Here is a 17,814-nt window from a genome sequence, read left to right as displayed (position 1 = left end):
AGAGTCTGAATTACCTGCAAAAGGGAAAGTGTGCTGAAACAGGAAAGATTCCAGAGTGAGTAAAGTAGTACAAACTGCCACCTAATGACAAACAGAAGGTAGGTGGAAATAAAGAATAGAAACTGCAAATAGATAAACTCTAACTGAAATTTCCCTGACTGGTTCTAACTTACAGCAGAATGGCTGAATATCCAAAGGAAAACTATTACCAGCAGGAAATCCCAGCTGGGGGAAAGAATATAAAGCTGCACACGAAAGGTGATAGGGCAGACAAATGAAAACACCTGTGTTAAGCTAAACAGACTGCAGCAAGAATAGCACAACCAAAACACCTGGAGTAAAGGTGTGTCTGTTGTGGCATGGCAGAAAAGAGAAGCCGATCACAAAACACAAGCTCAAGAGTTCGAACCCAGAAGCATGATAATGTAACCATGAGCGCACCACCTGAGAGATTGTCTCACAGTCCTAATAGATGCAGGAAAACGCTAAAGCAGCAGCTGATGTAGACATGGATATAGTGATATAGACATGGGGTGTATGCCCATCCTAAAACTATTGACTTCCTAACGCCAAGCTTGAGAAATCCAGGAGAGCCATGTGATTTGTTAATATGATATAATAACAGCCAGATCACAACAGGGGAGTTCAGCTCTTGTGACCAGATTCCAGAAGACTGAGGAAAAAGGATCACAAAAATGAAGTGGGGGGATGGAGAGGGACAACTGTAGAGGAGAATTCTGAAGAGCACAATCCCTGTAATGTATTGTATTCATTATAGCTTAATATGTCATATGTCTGCAGATTTCTGAATAGAATATATCACCCTTGTAGACAGAAGTATTCCTATCACTAGGGAAGATCGCGTGTTTGCGATATTGGTGACAAGCGTACTGAGTTCCCAAATTACTACATTGTTTAGCTTTTTAGGTAGATTATAACAAATCTTGGATGAACAAATGTAGGTCGTTCATTACCAACAAGACTCCACCCGGGAGCGCCATGTCATTTCCACACCGGTGATAAGAGAAGTGAGATACAGAATAGCGAAGCTCCGACTGATCCTGGTTCAGAAGAGGGGGGTCAGGGAGCTTCATCGTAGCGTTCAGATGTGTGTGCTGAGGCTGGAAGTAATGAGACCAGGTGGGTACCGAACCTGCTGGTGAACTCGGCCGTGAACAGTTAGCGAAGGAAAGAATTCCTCAGGCACTCCAACGAGGTTGGTGAAAATGATTATTTTATTTAGACTTAAGGTGCTGCTTAAAAACAGGAGTGGATTAAAAGAACTTGACGCGTTTCTGACGCGGTACTGCGCCTTTAGTCATAGGCATATCAATGAAGACAAATGAATAAGCATATATAACAAATGCTGGCCAGTCAACAAGGACAAATTATAATGACATTCTCTATGCACCATGTGTGAGACACACCGACGGACAAAACAGTCTGTGAGAAAAGAAAACACAAATGAAAACCAATGAATGAAGAATGAAAAAATAAAAACAGGAAAATGATAAACAAAAAAAGGGGAAACCAAAGAAAAATAATGAACTTAGTAAATGTAAAATAAAATCATTTTTAAAATTCATTCCTTTAGGGAATTTAGTATCTAATTTCAGAATCCAAAAAGCTCCTCAAATAATGAGGAGTTTGTGTCGGTTTTCACTTCATTCAGGGCAAGAAACTTTTTCCAAGCCAAAAAATGCAAAGTGTTTCATTCAAGTCACCTTTATGAACGTTTACTAAATGCTTGGATGCTCCTTAATAGGAGCTATTCATATTGTTGATGTTAGACACATGTTCTGCCATACGTTTTCAAACTCTGACAGCGGCATTTAACAAGCTCTTCCGGCAATTGCGCCGGAAATACGCACACCGTTGACTCGCTTCACTTGTTCACAGGTCATCGGTGTGACGGCATGACAATCGGAGGACTCCTGGAGACCTCTATGGTTGTCAGTGTCGGATTGCTGTGAGCGCCACCCAGTGGTCAGCGCTCATAGAAAGTCAGCAATTCTACTACCTAGAGGCGATCTGATCATCCTCTCTATGTAGTATAATTCGCCGCACACTCAAACAGATTTTATGCAAATGGGTGTTCATTTTATTACATGTGGGAGCCAAACAAGAATATATAGCTATGAACATCCATTTGTATAAAATCTGTTTGAGTGTGCCGTGAATTATACTAATTTGAGATTGGGACCTACTGGTCCGTTGCACCTCGTTAAATTTGACTAGCGTGCACGCTAACTCCCCAGTTTACATCCTCTCTATGTAGCAGAGCCGATCGAGTTGTGGCAGCGTCTAGTCTCCTATGGAGACTATTGAAGCATACCAAAAGTTAAAGAAAAATCTGTCTAAAAATATTAAAAAATAAAATTAAAAGTTCAAATCACCCCCCTTTCGACCCATTCAAAATAAAACGATAAAAATAAAATCAAACATACACATATTTGGTATCGCCGTGTTCAGAATCGCCCGATCGATCAATAAAAAAAAAAGATTAACCTGATCACTGAACGGCGTAGCAAGAAAAAAGTCAAAATGGCAGAATTACGTTTTTTTGGTCACCGTAACATTGCATTAAAATGCAAAAACGGGCGATCAAAAGATCGTATCTGCACCAAAGTGGTGTCATTAAAAACATCAGCTCGACGTGCAAAAAAATAAGCCCTCACCCAACCCCAGATCAGGAAAAATAGAGACGCTATGGGTATCAGAATATGGTGCAATTTTTTTTTTTTTTAGCAAAGTTTGGATTTTTTTTTCACCACTTAGATAAAAAAAGAACCTAGACATGTTTGGTGTCTATGAACTCATAATGACCTGGAGAATCATAATTGCAGGCCAGTTTTAGCATTTAGTGAACTTAGCAAAGAAAGCCAAACAAAAAACTAGTGTGGGATTGCACTTTTTTTTTGCAATTTCACCGCACTTGGAATTTTTTTTCCCATTTTCTAGTACACAACATGGTAAAACCAAGGGTGTTGTTCAAAAGTACAACTTGTCCCGCAAAAAATAAGCCCTCACATGGCCATATTGACAGAAAAATAAAGAAGTTATGGCTCTGGGAAGGAGGGGAGCAAAAAACGAAAACGCAAAACCGAAAAAAGTTTAGGGGGTTAAGCTTGTGGATCGTGCAACTGATATGTGGCGCCCCCAAGAGTATGGTCGCCACACTGGCTTTGCCTTCCTCCAGGGGAGGGTAATGCCAGGCTTGGAGGCAATGAAGGGTCTCTCCAGCAGTTTACTAATACATGCAACACAGTTCCACTCCAGGCCAGCAAAGGAACTCTGAACCAGAGTTGGAGGGAAGGGTGCTCCCTGAGGGCCAAATGAGGAGAGTGGTCAGTTAGTCTGCGGAGGGTGAAGTGTGCAGACGTGGAGAGAGAAGCGTGGAGGTTGAGCTGAAGGAAGAGAGCTCCCTCACAGCTAGAGCGCAAGAACTGGAGCCTGGTCTCCATGGTGGTACGGATGCTAACGGTCCTGCCACAGACACCAGAGGAGTAGGAGGCTGTAAATGCCCTGCTCCCATCTAAGACTTGAGGGCACAACAGCAGCTTGGATAGAGAGCCGGGGTTCAGCCGAGAAAGGAGTCCCCGAATAGACTACAGCGGTCTGCCGTGCAAGTGAGGTTTTTGAGAACAGTTGACAGGAGGAACTTCAGAGTAACTTAGGACTGGAGTGCTTCACACTTAAAGGCGCTAGGAAAGGAGACTGCACAGCCCGTCTGCTGAGAGAGAATCCTGAGTTGCTTCCAGGCTAGCCTGCTCCGGGTACCATCTGTAATCAGGACCCATGGACTGCAGTTATCAAGTAAAGGTACAGAATAAAAGTTCAGAATAATATCAAACCAAGACCCAAGGAAGGTATGCCAGAAAGAACATAATAGTCCATAGGGCCCATAGTTAGATTTTCTAACCTAACTTATGAAGATAAACTAGCTCTAAATACAGGCTATGAGAAGAATGAATGATTAGAATGGCTTAAATACACTGCAACAAGCCTTAAAAAATTAAATTGTATAGCTTGTGCAACAGTCAGACCACAGTTAGGAGCTGTCCCTTTTCCCCTCAATGATCGGGAAGATCAAGAAGGATTACAGTGTATAATTAAGTTATATAACAAGACTTATGTCCCCTCAGAAAGGGAAGGAAAATGTAAAACATTATCACTTTTGTTTTCACCCACTTGAGAAACCAGATATTCCACCACAGGTGATTGTTTATCCTGGTAACTATACTTGTTTTAGTCTTCCAGGGCATGGGCATGACTTCGGAGAGCTCAAAGGCGACTCTTGTAGAGAACGGATCATTGTCTCCCACAGCGCCAACTACTCAACCATATGGTCAAACCAGACTACCCTGAGAGTGGATATATGGTGGTTATGCGGAGACAAAAGGATAAGAGCCAGATTACCACATGGTTCCCGAGGGGATTGTGTGGTGGTCCAGCTAATCATGCCGTTCCACCTGTTGTCAACAGTGACATGGCCAAAGGTACGTAGTGGGAAGAGGGAGAAGCGTAAAACCCCGCAAGGATCCTTCCATTCTAGGATCTACATAGATGACATTGGAGTTCCCAGGGAAGTGCCCAACGAATACAAGGCTAGGAACCAGGTAGCAGCCGGGTGGGAATCAATAATTTAGTGGGTGACTATAAATAATAATGTAGATTGGATAAACTACAGTACTTATACTACAACCAGCAGAGATTTGTTAATTATACACGAGATGCAGTTAAAGGGATAGCTGAGCAATTAGAACCAACTTCTCTCATGACTTGGCAAAATAGGATGGCATTAGACATGCTCTTAGCAGAAAAAGGAGGTGTATATAAAATGTTTGGAGGATTTTGTTGCACCTTTATTCCTAATAATACAGATCCTGATTGAAGTATCTTCAGGCTATGTGCCCACGTTACAGAAATGCTGCGGAATTGTCCGCAGCATTTCTGCAACTCCCCGTGGGTAAAAAACATGCGGAACACAAGCATTTTGCAAGCGCTTTTAGCTTGCAGAATTCTAGCGCTTTCCCAAGCGATTTGAAGCATCGCTTGGAAATGTGATTGACAGGTTGGTCACACTTGTCAAGCATAGTGCTTGACAAGTGTGAGCAACCTTTTACTATTGATGCTGCCTATGCAGAATCAATAGTAAAAGATAGAATGTTAAAAATAATTTAAAAAAAGTAAAAAATATGGATATACTCACCTTCTGTCAACCCCCGTTCTCCTTCAGCGGCGATCCCGGTCCTCAACGGCGCTGCCGGCAAGTTCCGTTCCCAGTCGTGCTTTGCGAGAATGATCTTTGTGGTGTAGCGGTCGCGTGACTGCTCCATCATCAGAGGTTATTCTCTCAAAGCACGCCTGGGAACGGAACTTGCTGGTAGCGCCGCTGAGTACTCCGGGGGCCGACAGAGGGTAAGTATATCCCTATTTTTCATTTTAATTCTATTTTTTACAGGAATATGGTACCCAGGGCCTGGAGGAGAGTCTCCTCTCCTCCAGACCCTGGGTACCATCCGCACATGAAGCGCTCACTTTACACATGGTGGGCATAGTCACATGCGTAAAGTGAGCTTTTCAATGCAATCCTATGGTGGCAGAATTGCCGTGATTCCGCAAAATTAATGGACATGCTGCGGATTTTTATGCTATGCGAATCCGCAGCGGAAAAATCCATAGCATTGGCACAGCAACTGCGGAATCCAATAGGATTGCTTGGGATGTGTTTTAAATAGCAGTTTTTAAGCGTTTCTGCCGCAAAAACGCGTCGGAAATGCTTAAACACAACGTGGGCACACAGCCTCAAAGTTCTTGATGGACTGACTGCCCTGTCTAAAGTATTAGCTGGAAACTCCGGATGTGACGACATATTTACTCCCTGGATTGAGAGATGGTTTGGGAAATGGTCCTGATTATTCACATCTGCCATGTGGCGAGTGTGCTGATCGTTTGTGGATGCTGTACTATTCCATGCATTAGAGGACTTGTTCAAAGACTGATTGACTCTGCCATAACAAAACTATGTATCAAGAATTGGAGACTTTGAAGTTTAATGAAGGAATAGAAATTTTGGGACTCAATGATAAATATACTAAACATAAAATTCTTCCTCGAGACTATATGAAGATTTTCTGTAAAATTTATCAAAGGAAATCTGTCCCAAATTTATACAGATAAATAATTGTATACAAAATGAGGGAATGTTATAATAATTGTAATAAATATTCTCTCTTTTAATATACATATATATATCTATACAGTATATATATGAATCCATGTATGACATTTAAGTTTTTGGACTTGGAAACTTGAGTCTCTCGCATGAAAACCTGGTACTGCCGCCGGCACTCGGACTGGAGCGTGCGGCTATGTATTTCTATGCAGCCGCATGTTCTGGTCCCAGTGCCGGCGACAGTGCCAGGTTTTCATGCGAGAGACTCACACGAGAATCGTGCGAGTCTCTCGCAAGTGAGTATGAGCCCTTAGGAGTGCTAGCTGTTTTTTCTTGTCTAACGGAGTCATCCCCTTATTTACTGGTAACTAAACATTGCTAATGGTCAAGCAAACGATTACCATGTGTACCATTTTGTAAACATTGTATTGTACATGCCTTATTCCTTCGACTATTTAAAGACAAGGAATCTGTACTGAGGTAGAGAGATGATGCGCTGACACCTGGTGCGGCCGTCATTCTCTCTCCTTACCGGCATGATCAATAAAGAACAAATCATCTTACTTTTTCAGGTGTGGACGATTTCTAATTGGAAGACTAAAACTCCACCGACAGTTTTTCAATGGGTTCCACAACACTGATCATGTTATTAAATCTTTTATTAACTGTCATACACAGTATGTATTATATTGCATGAAATGACTTTTATGTGAAGTGTTATACATCAGTTGCACGATCCGATCCGCAAGCTTAAAAAACATATAGCAGAACATGTGTCTAATATTAATAACATGAATAGCTCCTATTCAAGAGCTTCGAAGTATTTTGTAAATGTTCGTAAAGGTGACTTGGCACACTGCATTTTTTGGCTTGGAAAAAGTTTGGATCCTGAAACTAGATACCAAATTTCCTAAAGGAATGAACTTTAAAAACGATTTATTTTACATTTATTAAGTTAATTATTTTTCTTTGGTTCCCCCTTTTTTTTTGTTTATCATGTTCCTGTTTTTGTTTTTTCATTTTTCATTCATTGGTTTTCTTTTCTCACAGACTGTTTTGTCCGTCGGTGTGTCTCACACATGTTGCATAGAGAATGTCATTATAATTTGTCCTTGTTGATTGTTCAGCATTTGTTATATATAGTTGTTCGTTTGTCTTCATTGATATGCCTATGACTAAGGGCGCAGTATCGTGCCAGAAACGCGTCAGTTCTTTTAATCCATTCCCCTATTTTTAACCAGCACCTTATGTCTAAATAATAGAATAATCATTTTCACCAACCTCGTTGGAGTGCCTGAGGAATCCTTTTGTTCGCCAACTGATCCCGGTTCCGTAGATTTTCTAGATGGACCACAAAGCATGGAGCGAGGAGTCAGGAGTGCTGGTACTTGTTTGATGTAGACTTTGGATATTATCCTTTGGGTGATGGACTAGACTCCTTTCCATATTAGTTTACTATGGTATTTTATTTGTACATGCAGCACTGATTTTACACCAAGAAATCATTCATAACTAATTTCTTATTAGGTGACACTCTGGTGGAGCAAATCCAACTGGATAAACATGGACACCTACTTTCCTCAGAACTGAAAGGTAAGTGCACATATTATAGTCAAAACCCTGACTTAAACCAATAAAATAGACTGTGGTCAGATTTTGTGTTCTGTATAACTGGGACAAATCTTCTATTCATAAGACAAGATGTTCTGCACAAATACTGGTTTTATGGTAGGATATTAGGCTTCCCACCAGAAATGAAACTTCTTTAAACCACACTGGGGTAAATCTACTTAAGCTGTATAATTTTTGGACTGTACAAACGTAAGACTAGACAGCATTGAAGGGATTATCCACTACTTAAATGCTACAGTGCCCCATACAAAATAAGAATCACACATACTCACTTTCCAGAGCAGTGCCTCATCTGCAAAGTCGGCGCTGTTGCGTGACACTGTAACACTGTAAGATTACGTCAGTAGTTTACACCATCTTAGAGACCATCTATTCTAAGTTTACACCATCTTTTCGAGACCATCTATTCTAAGTTTACACCATCTTTAGAAACAATCTTTTCAAAGTTTACACCATCTTTAGAGACCATCTATCCTGAGTTTTCGCCATCTTTAGAGACCATCTATTGTAAGTTTACGACATCTTTAGAGACCATCTATTCTAAGTTTACACCATCTTTAGAGACCCTCTATTCTAAGTTTACACCATATTTAGAGACCATCTATTCTAAGTTTACACCATCTTTAGAGACCATCTATTCTAAGTTTACACCATCTTTAGAGACCATCTATTCTAAGTTTACACCATCTTTAGACACCATCTATTCTAAGTTTACACCATATTTTCGAGACCATCTATTCTAAGTTTACACCATCTTTAGAAACAATCTTTTCAAAGTTTACGCCATCTTTAGAGACCATCTATCCTGAGTTTTCGCCATCTTTAGAGACCATCTATTGTAAGTTTACGCCATCTTTAGAGACCATCTATTCTAAGTTTACACCACCTTTAGAGACCCTCTATTCTAAGTTTACACCATCTTTAGAAACCATCTATTCTAAGTTTACACCATCTTTAGAGACTATCTATTCTAAGTTTACACCATCTTTAGAGACCCTCTATTCTAAGTTTACACCATCTTTAGAGACCATCTATTCTAAGTTCACACTATCTTTACAAACAATCTATTCAAAGTTTATGCCGTCTTTAGAGACCATCTACTCTGAGTTTATGCCATCTTTAGAGACTGTCTATTCTAAGTTTATGCCATCTTTAGAGACCATCTACTCTATCTTTACACCATCTTTAGATACCATGTATTCTAAGGGTACCATTACACATAGCGACTCACCAGCGATCCCGGCAACTATATCAACGTGTCAGGTTCGCTGGTGAGTCACTATGTGATCGCTGGTGAGCTGTCAAACAGACCAGACTTTAGTGACCAGTGCGCTGATGCAGGGAGCTGGTAACTAAGGTACACATCGGGTTTCTAAGGGACGTGCGTCACTTAGAACCCTTTGTGTACCTTAGTTACCTTAGTTACCAGCTCCCTGCATCAGTGCGCTGGTAACTAAGGTACACAGAGGGTTTCTAAGCACCGCCCGGTGCTTAGAAACCCTGCATTTACCTTAGTTACCAGCTGATCACTGGTCTCGCGCCTGTCACACGCAGCAATGCGTGAGGGCCAGCGGGAGACCAGCGATCAAAGAAATGTCCAGGGCTTTCCAAGAGCGATCAGCAATACCGGCAGGGGGGCCGGTCGCTGATCGCTGTCACATATAGCGATCTCGCTGGTGAGATCGCTGTTGAGTCACAAAACTTGTGTCTCAGCAACGATCTCGCTAGCGAGATCGCTATGTGTGATGGGGCCTTAAGTTTACGCCATCTTTAATTTGGCTTACTTTGGTCAACAAAGTTACAACAAATTTCAGCAGTTATGGTGTATGGGATCATTATTTAGACCATGTCCCTTTCCAAGACACTTTCAGGTAGGCCATGCCGTGTAAAAGTTGACAAAAAAAATGTATGAAGCACGTAATAAATATAGGTCATTAGTTTGTTTGTCCATATTTAGCCAGAATTTAGTGTTATTTAAATTAATCAGCACCATAATTTTGGGCCTGGCCAGACTAAAGGAATCTCCACATTTTTAAAGCGCAAAGGGCTTGTCCCATCTGGGAAATTTCTGACAAAGCGAGAGGATATGCCATAAATGTCCAATAGGTGCAAGTCCTCTCATCCAGCATGAGTGTCTGACCTCACAATTGATCATCTGGATGACTGTGCAAAAATTCCCATAGACACGTCCTTAATCTTGTAGAAAAAAAATGTATAACTCAAAAATATTTCCTTTTTTGGATTCTTGTACTCTAACGAAAAGATTCTTCTGGCACATGTCTGGTCCAGGCTATGGATATGTAATCCACTTATATCACAGAACGATATCTGACTATAGCCTAATTCTAACTTTGTACAAAGAACACACATAGGAAGAAATGTATTCAATAAGCAAAATTATCCAGAATTATGTCGTAATGTGCACAAAATTGTACTGCATTTTGTATTCCAAATTTAACATGAGGTTTGGACAGCTTTTACACATAGTTTGTTTTAATAACTGTGTAGAAAAATAAATTAAATTTGTCCTAATTCCTTTAAGATGTGCACCATATTTTGATGCATAAATTAGTATAGATGCATTAACCAACTAATACCGTGTGCCAAATATATTCTGCTATTATACAGTGTGCACTACACCATTGATGAATCTCCTCTATTTCTTCATACAACTTATAGTTCAGTGGATAAAATACACTTCTGATCAGTGTCAGGAATTACAAGGGGAATATCTTTGCATATCCCGCTGCTGCCACCAATATTTCATGAATCGGGGGTGTTTCGTTGCCTTGTTGTGTACTGGCTATTGACGCTCTGCAGGGAGAGCGTTAGAAATATTCCGAGTCCCAGGTGGGAAATACACGTGTAAAACCTCCGTTCCATCCTTGCCAGAATCTACTAAATACGCCAGAACACACTTCGCTGCCACCAGCTCCTAGTTCTTATATGAATATCGGGTCAGGAGCCAACCCACTAGGTAGCATGAATTTTGCACGGACACGTGGCTGTAAGATTTTAGAGCAAGGAAAACAAAGCTCGTAAAATTGTATAGATTTTACTCCAAAACGAATAGGCAGTGTTTACAAAAGTACAAAAGATGTTACAAAGAGACAGATACAGTATATATTCCAATTATAAAATAAAAAAGATGAACTTACATATTTCAGTCAATGGCACGCCATTTGGAGGTGGGGGAGGAGAACCTTCCCAAATCATCAGGTCAAAATGCACAGCCTCTCCTAGCTGGTTCCCCTGGCAGAAAGACACCCTCCAAATTGGGCTTCATAGCTTTATACTCACTGGTGGGAGATATCACTGGGTGGGCGGAGCTTGGAATGTGTGACCAGCGCAGATAGCAATAAGTCATATTTCACAAAAATGGGCACAAATAATAATAAAATTGTTACTGATTTTGTACAAGATCTTAATTTTGTTTCAGATTCTTTACTTTCTATCTTTTTTTCTATAGATGTCCAGAACCGTCACAAAGAACATTTACATGAAAAAACAAAAACACTTGTAGAGAACAAATCTCCAGGATGTAACCAGCGAGAAGAAAGTTTTCCATTCTGTACACGTTATGTGAACCTCATCATTGCCTCCACTGATCACTTCAGGGAACGCTCTGAGAATGAGCTCATACACAACGGCGTAAAACATGAAAAATATTTAAAGAAAAAACAAATTGAACTCCAACGCATTTTTCCCAATAAGTTATTCCGCTGGTGTCACCGATCTAGTATTGTGCCACAAATGGTAATGGTGAGCGGAGTACCAGGTGTAGGGAAGACCACCCTGATGCAGAAGTTTGTCTATGACTGGGTGCGGGGCGATTTATATCAAAGATATTCCTTTGTCTTTTTCTTTGAATTTCGGGAACTGAACAGACTGGATAATGTTAGTCTGGAGACCATGATCCTTCATCAGTACCCACATCTGGCACCGCAGCTCGGGACCATCTTACAGGATCCAGAGAAACTTATCTTTATATTTGATGGCTTAGATGAAAGTCTTCATACAATGGATTTCACATCCTATTCCTTGTGCTCTCATCCTAAACAGCTCGAACCTTGTGGTCAGATTGTTGTTAGTTTGGTGAGAAAGTCTCTTCTGGAAGGTTGTTCTGTTCTGATGACCAGTCGCCCAACCAGACTGGCATCTATAAATTGTAGTGTTTTCCAGCGAACAGTAGAAATTATTGGATTTTTTCCGGGAGAACGACAGATGTACTTTGAAAATTTCTTCCCCAAACGTGAATTGGCAGAAATGGCTTTTAATTATGTGAAGCAGAATGAGACGTTGTACACGTTCTGTTACCTCCCATCCTACTGCTGGATCATCTGTACAGTGTTATCCAGGAGCTTCCAGACCACAAGTAGTGATCAGCCGATGTTATTATTGCCCAAAACTGTGACGCAACTTTTTGCCACATTTATTGCCAATATCCTGGCCAATCACAGCCTGCACAAAAGTGACGCTCAGAAAATCCTGCAGTCCGTCGGGTGGATGGCAGAACATGGGGTGATGAATCACAGGGTTATTTTTGATTACCGAGATCTGGATTCTTTCCATGTGGACAATAAGTCAAAGCTTTTATCAAGTTTTCTGATGGAATCTGAGGAACCTGTGACCTATTCCTTCTTACATCTCACTGTGCAGGAATTCTTCTCCGCCTTAGTTCATTTTGCAGATTATTCTCCTGAGAAGTTACAGAAATCACTAAAAGAAGCAAAATCCTGTTCTGATGGACGCGGTGAAATATTCCTCCGCTTTCTGTGTGGTCTATCAGATGGCTCCACAAGGTCACTACTAACCGGATATCTGGACCCACAAGCAGCTCAGGCCTCCATAGATGTCATCACTTGGGTAAAGGAATTATTTTTAGAAGAACAGAAGTTGAAGAAAAGTGAAGACAAGAAGCGACGTCTTCTCAGTACATTTTTCTATCTATATGAGACCCGGAATAAGGCTCTGGTGCTGGAAGCATTAAAATCACACAAAAGTTTTGACTTCTCCTATGTTCACATGTCATCTCTAGACTGCACGGTGTTAGCATTTATTCTGAAATCCTGCAAAAATATAGAAAAACTCAATCTAACCAGATGTTCCTTAGATATTGAAGGATTAGAAAGACTTGCACCAGAGTTACATAACATCCAGAGTTTAAGGTAAAAAGTTAGTTTATAGTACGAGTGTATGCGTGCATATAATATATGCATACACACACTGGGGGATAAAAGAATTGATACACCTACACATTACTCCTACAGGAGCCTTTATGACATCCATCTCTATAGCCATTGACGTTCATATTGGGTTTTTCCCTTCTCACCTCCTCTGTTTGTTGCTACAACAAAATACAACAGCTTGCATGTGTTTGGAAAGGAATTCTAAGGGTATGTGCACACGCTGCGGATTTGGCCGCACGGATTTTGTAAAATCCACAGGTAAATCTGTAGGTCAAAAGACCTGCGGTTTTACCTGCGGATTGGCCTGCGGTTTTGCCCTGCGGTTTTTCATCTTCATAATGGAGGAGATGGCAAACCGCAGCGGAATCCGCAGAAAGAATTGACAACCGAATCAGAATCCGCGGAACTGCAGCAGAATCCGCAGCGTGTGCACACACCCTAAAAGATTTTGGAGGGGTCTGTAGGAAGAGTATTTGTGAGGTCTGACCCTGGTGGCAGATGAGAGTAGCTGCCTAAGAATCTCGGTTCTAGTTCATATTGATGGTGATCAATAGGGTTGAGATCCGGTCTCTATGTGTCCGGTCAAGTTGTTCCACACCAAACTCCCCCAACCACGTCTTTATGAACTTTGTGCTCTGGGGCACAGTCCTTCCCCAGTACTGGAAACTCTAGAATAACAAAGATCTGAGACCCTGATGGAACATTTATGAAGCCTAAAGAAACACAAAAAAAAGAGATGACTTGTGCTAACGTCAACCAGTCAAATTCAGGCTTTTGTTTCTCGGAGGATTTTGGAAAATTGAAACATCCACATTTATATTTATTGACAACTTTACACATAGTCTCTAAAATGTGCTTTTCTTTAATAAATCTTCCCCAGATTGACAAAATAACATAGAAGGAACATTGTTAGTGAGAACCTGGGCTGAGAAAGAGTATTGTATGTAACGGAAACTGAAAAACCACCATAGAGGTCAATACAATTCGTTGGGTCACATTTTTAACAAAAAACAGTGCAGACGTGAACAGCTCATAAAGAGAGGGTTCAGCCTTGTTTCACAGAATACCCAGCCCTGCTTTATTCCTCTATCAGGGAGAAAACACTGCTATATCCCATCACACACAGCACCACACAGTTGGTAAGGGTTTGTATCAGGTTGGAGGACATGGAGGCCACAGACTGAGATCTACAATAAATAGTGGATGAAGGAGAGTTTTCAGCTGCTGGTGACCGATGACACTGGTTCCTCCACCAGCTTTATGTTTATTGTACATTACATGTGCTGCAATAATCACTATGACACGCCATAAAGTGAGGACATTACTCAGGGTTTCTGCATTCCTAGAACATGGATTTTGTGTCAGTGGACCCATCATACAGCTGCCGGCAGCACTGACATACACCGCACACAGGAGTGACGAAATTTATGGAGACAGTGACACATTAATGGGACATTTTCTCTCCACATTAATGATGTACATATTGTGTTAGAAACACATCACTCACATCTCAACTTCTTATTCTTACAGTTTGTCTGAGAACAATCTACAAGACATTTCCTGCATCCAGTTGGCATCTGTAATAAGGAATAAACGGTACCTGAAGAAACTTGATCTACGTAATAACCGACTGTCTGGTCCTCACTTCAGTGACATGATGGAGGCTCTGTCCAGTCCAGACTGTGGGGTAGAGGAATTACTGTGAGTATAAGAGGCGTGTACAGGACGGAGACGTGCGAGTATAAGAGACGTGTACAATATGAAGACGTGCAGGTTTAAGAGACGTGTACAAGATGGATACGTGCGGATGGAGACAAGCGGATATAAGAGTCGTGTACAGGACAGAGGCATGTGGGTCTATGAGACATGTAAAGGACGGAGACATGCGGGGACAAAAAAATGTGTACAGGACAGAGACGTGCGGGTACAAGAGACGTGTACAAGATGGAGACGTATGAGTATAAGAGACGTGTACAGGACAGAGACTTGTGGATATAAGAGACGTGTACAGGACAGTGACGTGGCGATATAAGAGACTTGTACAAGATGGAGACATGAGTGTTTAAGAGATGTGTACAGGACGGAGACATGCGGGTATAAGAGACATGTACAGGACAGAGACTTATACAGAACCAAGAAATGTGGATATAAGAGACGTGTACAGGATGGAGACGTGCGAGTATAAGAGACGTGTACAGGATGAAGACATGCAAGTGTAAGGGGAGCCAGGGCAGTAGTCGTGGCTGACATAGATTACTCAAAAGCACCCTGGTCTCCCGCCACATGCATCAGATGTCCCCTTTATGGCATACCTTTTGTTACACCTTCTGCACCATCAGGGTCCCGTCTGGTCTGCTGTAGTTCTGCTGCTGGCCTTGTCATGCAAAAAGAGACAGAGTCCAGTTCCAACTCAACAATAAAGAATTTACTTGCATCAGTACGCAGTATGTCCATTTCAGTTACAGCCATATCAATAGGTTCCACACAGTATGCATCCTATGCTTTCCCTGTGTCTTCCCTCTTTCCTCCCAGGGTGTCCCCGGGACGTACCGACCCGTTCGGTACCGCAGCATCTCTCTTGACCAGCTTCACTAACTTTAGGAGTTCCCCTGTCCATTTCTTCCCAGACATAAGGGTGTCTACCCATCTAGTAAGCTGCCACATCCTGGTGCTGCCCTGCATCGTCTTCCTGCTACAACCTTCAGCCACAATCAGGCCCTGGACAAACTGGGCTCCTAACTTGAATGATGCGGGGTCACTGTGCTGTCCCGGGCTCTAGAACCCTACATAACTCTTTGGGCTCCCTGGCCTTACTAACTACAATCAGGAAATGTTTCTGCCTTACCAACAGTTGACTTCTCCTAGTTAACTATGTACACCAGGGGTGGGCAATTTATTTTCCCAAGGGGCCACATGAGAAACTGGCACTGCGGTGAAGGGCCGAACCAATCGGCTGAACTTAAAGGGGGGGTCCGAAACCAACGGTGAATTTCATATTAAATGTATATCTATTCAGTGTAATTAATCTTGTTTTCTAATATGCTTAATGAAAAATTCCCTAGCGTACCCTCTACATTCTAACTTCCTGTCTTTTTTTTTTTTAATGTCCCATAACATTTTGTTTGAGATTCATCAGTGCATCCTGGGATACTCGAATGAGCTGTCATCAGGGGGCAGATGCTGCGGACACTGCCACAGCCTCTGCACCCTCTCTGAAATTAGTCGCCATCAGGGGGCAGAAGCTGCGGACACTGCCACAGCCTCTGCACCCTCTCTGAAATTAGTCGCCATCAGGGGGCAGAAGCTGCGGACACTGCCACAGCCTCTGCACCCTCTCTGAAATTAGTCGCCATCAGGGGGCAGAAGCTGCGGACACTGCCACAGCCTCTGCACCCTCTCTGAAATTAGTCGCCATCAGGGGGCAGAAGCTGCGGACACTGCCACAGCCTCTGCACCCTCTCTGAAATTAGTGGCCATCAGTGATGTCTGTTTTGGAGGCTAGGCTAGTCCTGCTCATCTGATGCGTTGGTTGTAAATTCTGATGCATACTCAGTATGGTATATTCCTTTGAATGCACAGTGACAGTGCGCTCCCTTGCTGGCTCTAAGGAGAAGAGATGACACGGCGGGGACCAGTCCAGTCTCTGAAACAGATGAGGCTTCTTTTCATGGTGGGGACAGCAGCTGTGGCAGTGAATGCAGCCTCGGCCCCCTAATGATGTCCCGTGTGAGTACCCCAAAATACACTGTGATTCTCAAACAAAATGTCATTGGAAGTTAAAATAAGAAACACAAGTAGACAGGAAGTCGGAGTAAAGAGGGAAAGGTAGACATTTTTTAACGGAAATATATTAGAAAAGTGATTAGATTATGACTTAAATTAAGTCACCTTTGGTTTCTGATCACCCTTAATTCTGCTTAACATTAATTGTATCACTTTATAAAAAGCAGTTGCTTATGTGATGAAGTTTACATAAGCGTATAAAAAAAATCGTTATTTTTATCTAGAAAAAAGACGATTTTCCATCTGTATTGTCATCTGTATGGCATCCATTTTTATACATCAGAAGTGAATAAAATTTTAAAGAAGAAATAGTGTCCTGATGAGGAATGGAAATGTATTTGTAGAAATCGGATGCTATACGGATGATTCATATGGGATCCAATTTTTTTCTTTTTGCACACCATAGACTTCAACAGGAGAGTCTGATCTGATATACAGAAGAGATCGGTGGGTGCTGTGACTTTTCTCACACAGACGTTTTCAAGCTGTAATCTAAATAGCTCAATTCCATAACATTGCTCCTAGTGCTCTGTCTGAGGTCGGGTTTATTTTTTTTTTCATAGACAGCACTTGGACAAATATTCCAGTTGTGGGAATATAGCCTGACAATACTTGTTGCAATAAAGCTTATCGTAACCCGTAATAGAAGTTGATCAAGCAATAAATTAGGAACATTGGAACAAAGTTTTCTCCCACCTCTATTCCACATGCAGAGATCCACATCACATATGGGCAGGAGCTGACAGTCTATGGAGTGGATGTGATAAGCCACAGTTCACCCTTACCTCTCTCTCCTGCACAGGACATACAACAGTACAAGCTGGGAGCGAAGAGGGAGGTAAGGGTTAACTCTTGCAAGGGTGAGGACCCCAGCCCTCTAGCTGTGAGTGTCAGTGGGCCCCACAGGAACACTCAGGGGGCCCTAATGTGGCTACAGTTTGCCCAGGCCTGATGTACACTAATGTACCACCATCTAGTGTCCATATTGAGGTACTGCACTTACCCTAAACTACAGCATAATATAGTAGAAAA

General features: G+C 41.8%; 1 protein-coding gene across 4 annotated transcripts in view; it reads left to right on the top strand.

Moving 5' to 3' along the window:
• LOC141082898 (NACHT, LRR and PYD domains-containing protein 3-like) overlaps positions 1–17,814 on the top strand; it is a 218,982-nt gene that overhangs the window by 145,602 nt on the left and 55,566 nt on the right. For all 4 annotated transcript variants that reach the window (XM_073566931.1, XM_073566932.1, XM_073566933.1 and 1 more), the window contains 3 exons: positions 7,706–7,771; positions 11,280–12,978; positions 14,530–14,700. In XM_073566931.1, coding sequence (XP_073423032.1) covers positions 7,706–7,771; positions 11,280–12,978; positions 14,530–14,700 — 1,936 coding nt within the window. The remainder of the gene's footprint in view (positions 1–7,705; positions 7,772–11,279; positions 12,979–14,529; positions 14,701–17,814) is intronic.

The sequence above is a fragment of the Dendrobates tinctorius genome, unplaced genomic scaffold, assembly GCF_039654945.1.
Source record: "Dendrobates tinctorius isolate UK_male_01 unplaced genomic scaffold, ASM3965494v1 ptg000019l, whole genome shotgun sequence".
Classification (NCBI taxonomy): domain Eukaryota; kingdom Metazoa; phylum Chordata; class Amphibia; order Anura; family Dendrobatidae; genus Dendrobates; species Dendrobates tinctorius.
Note: the sequence above shows the minus strand (reverse complement) of the source record. Positions and strands in the feature narration are given on the sequence as shown.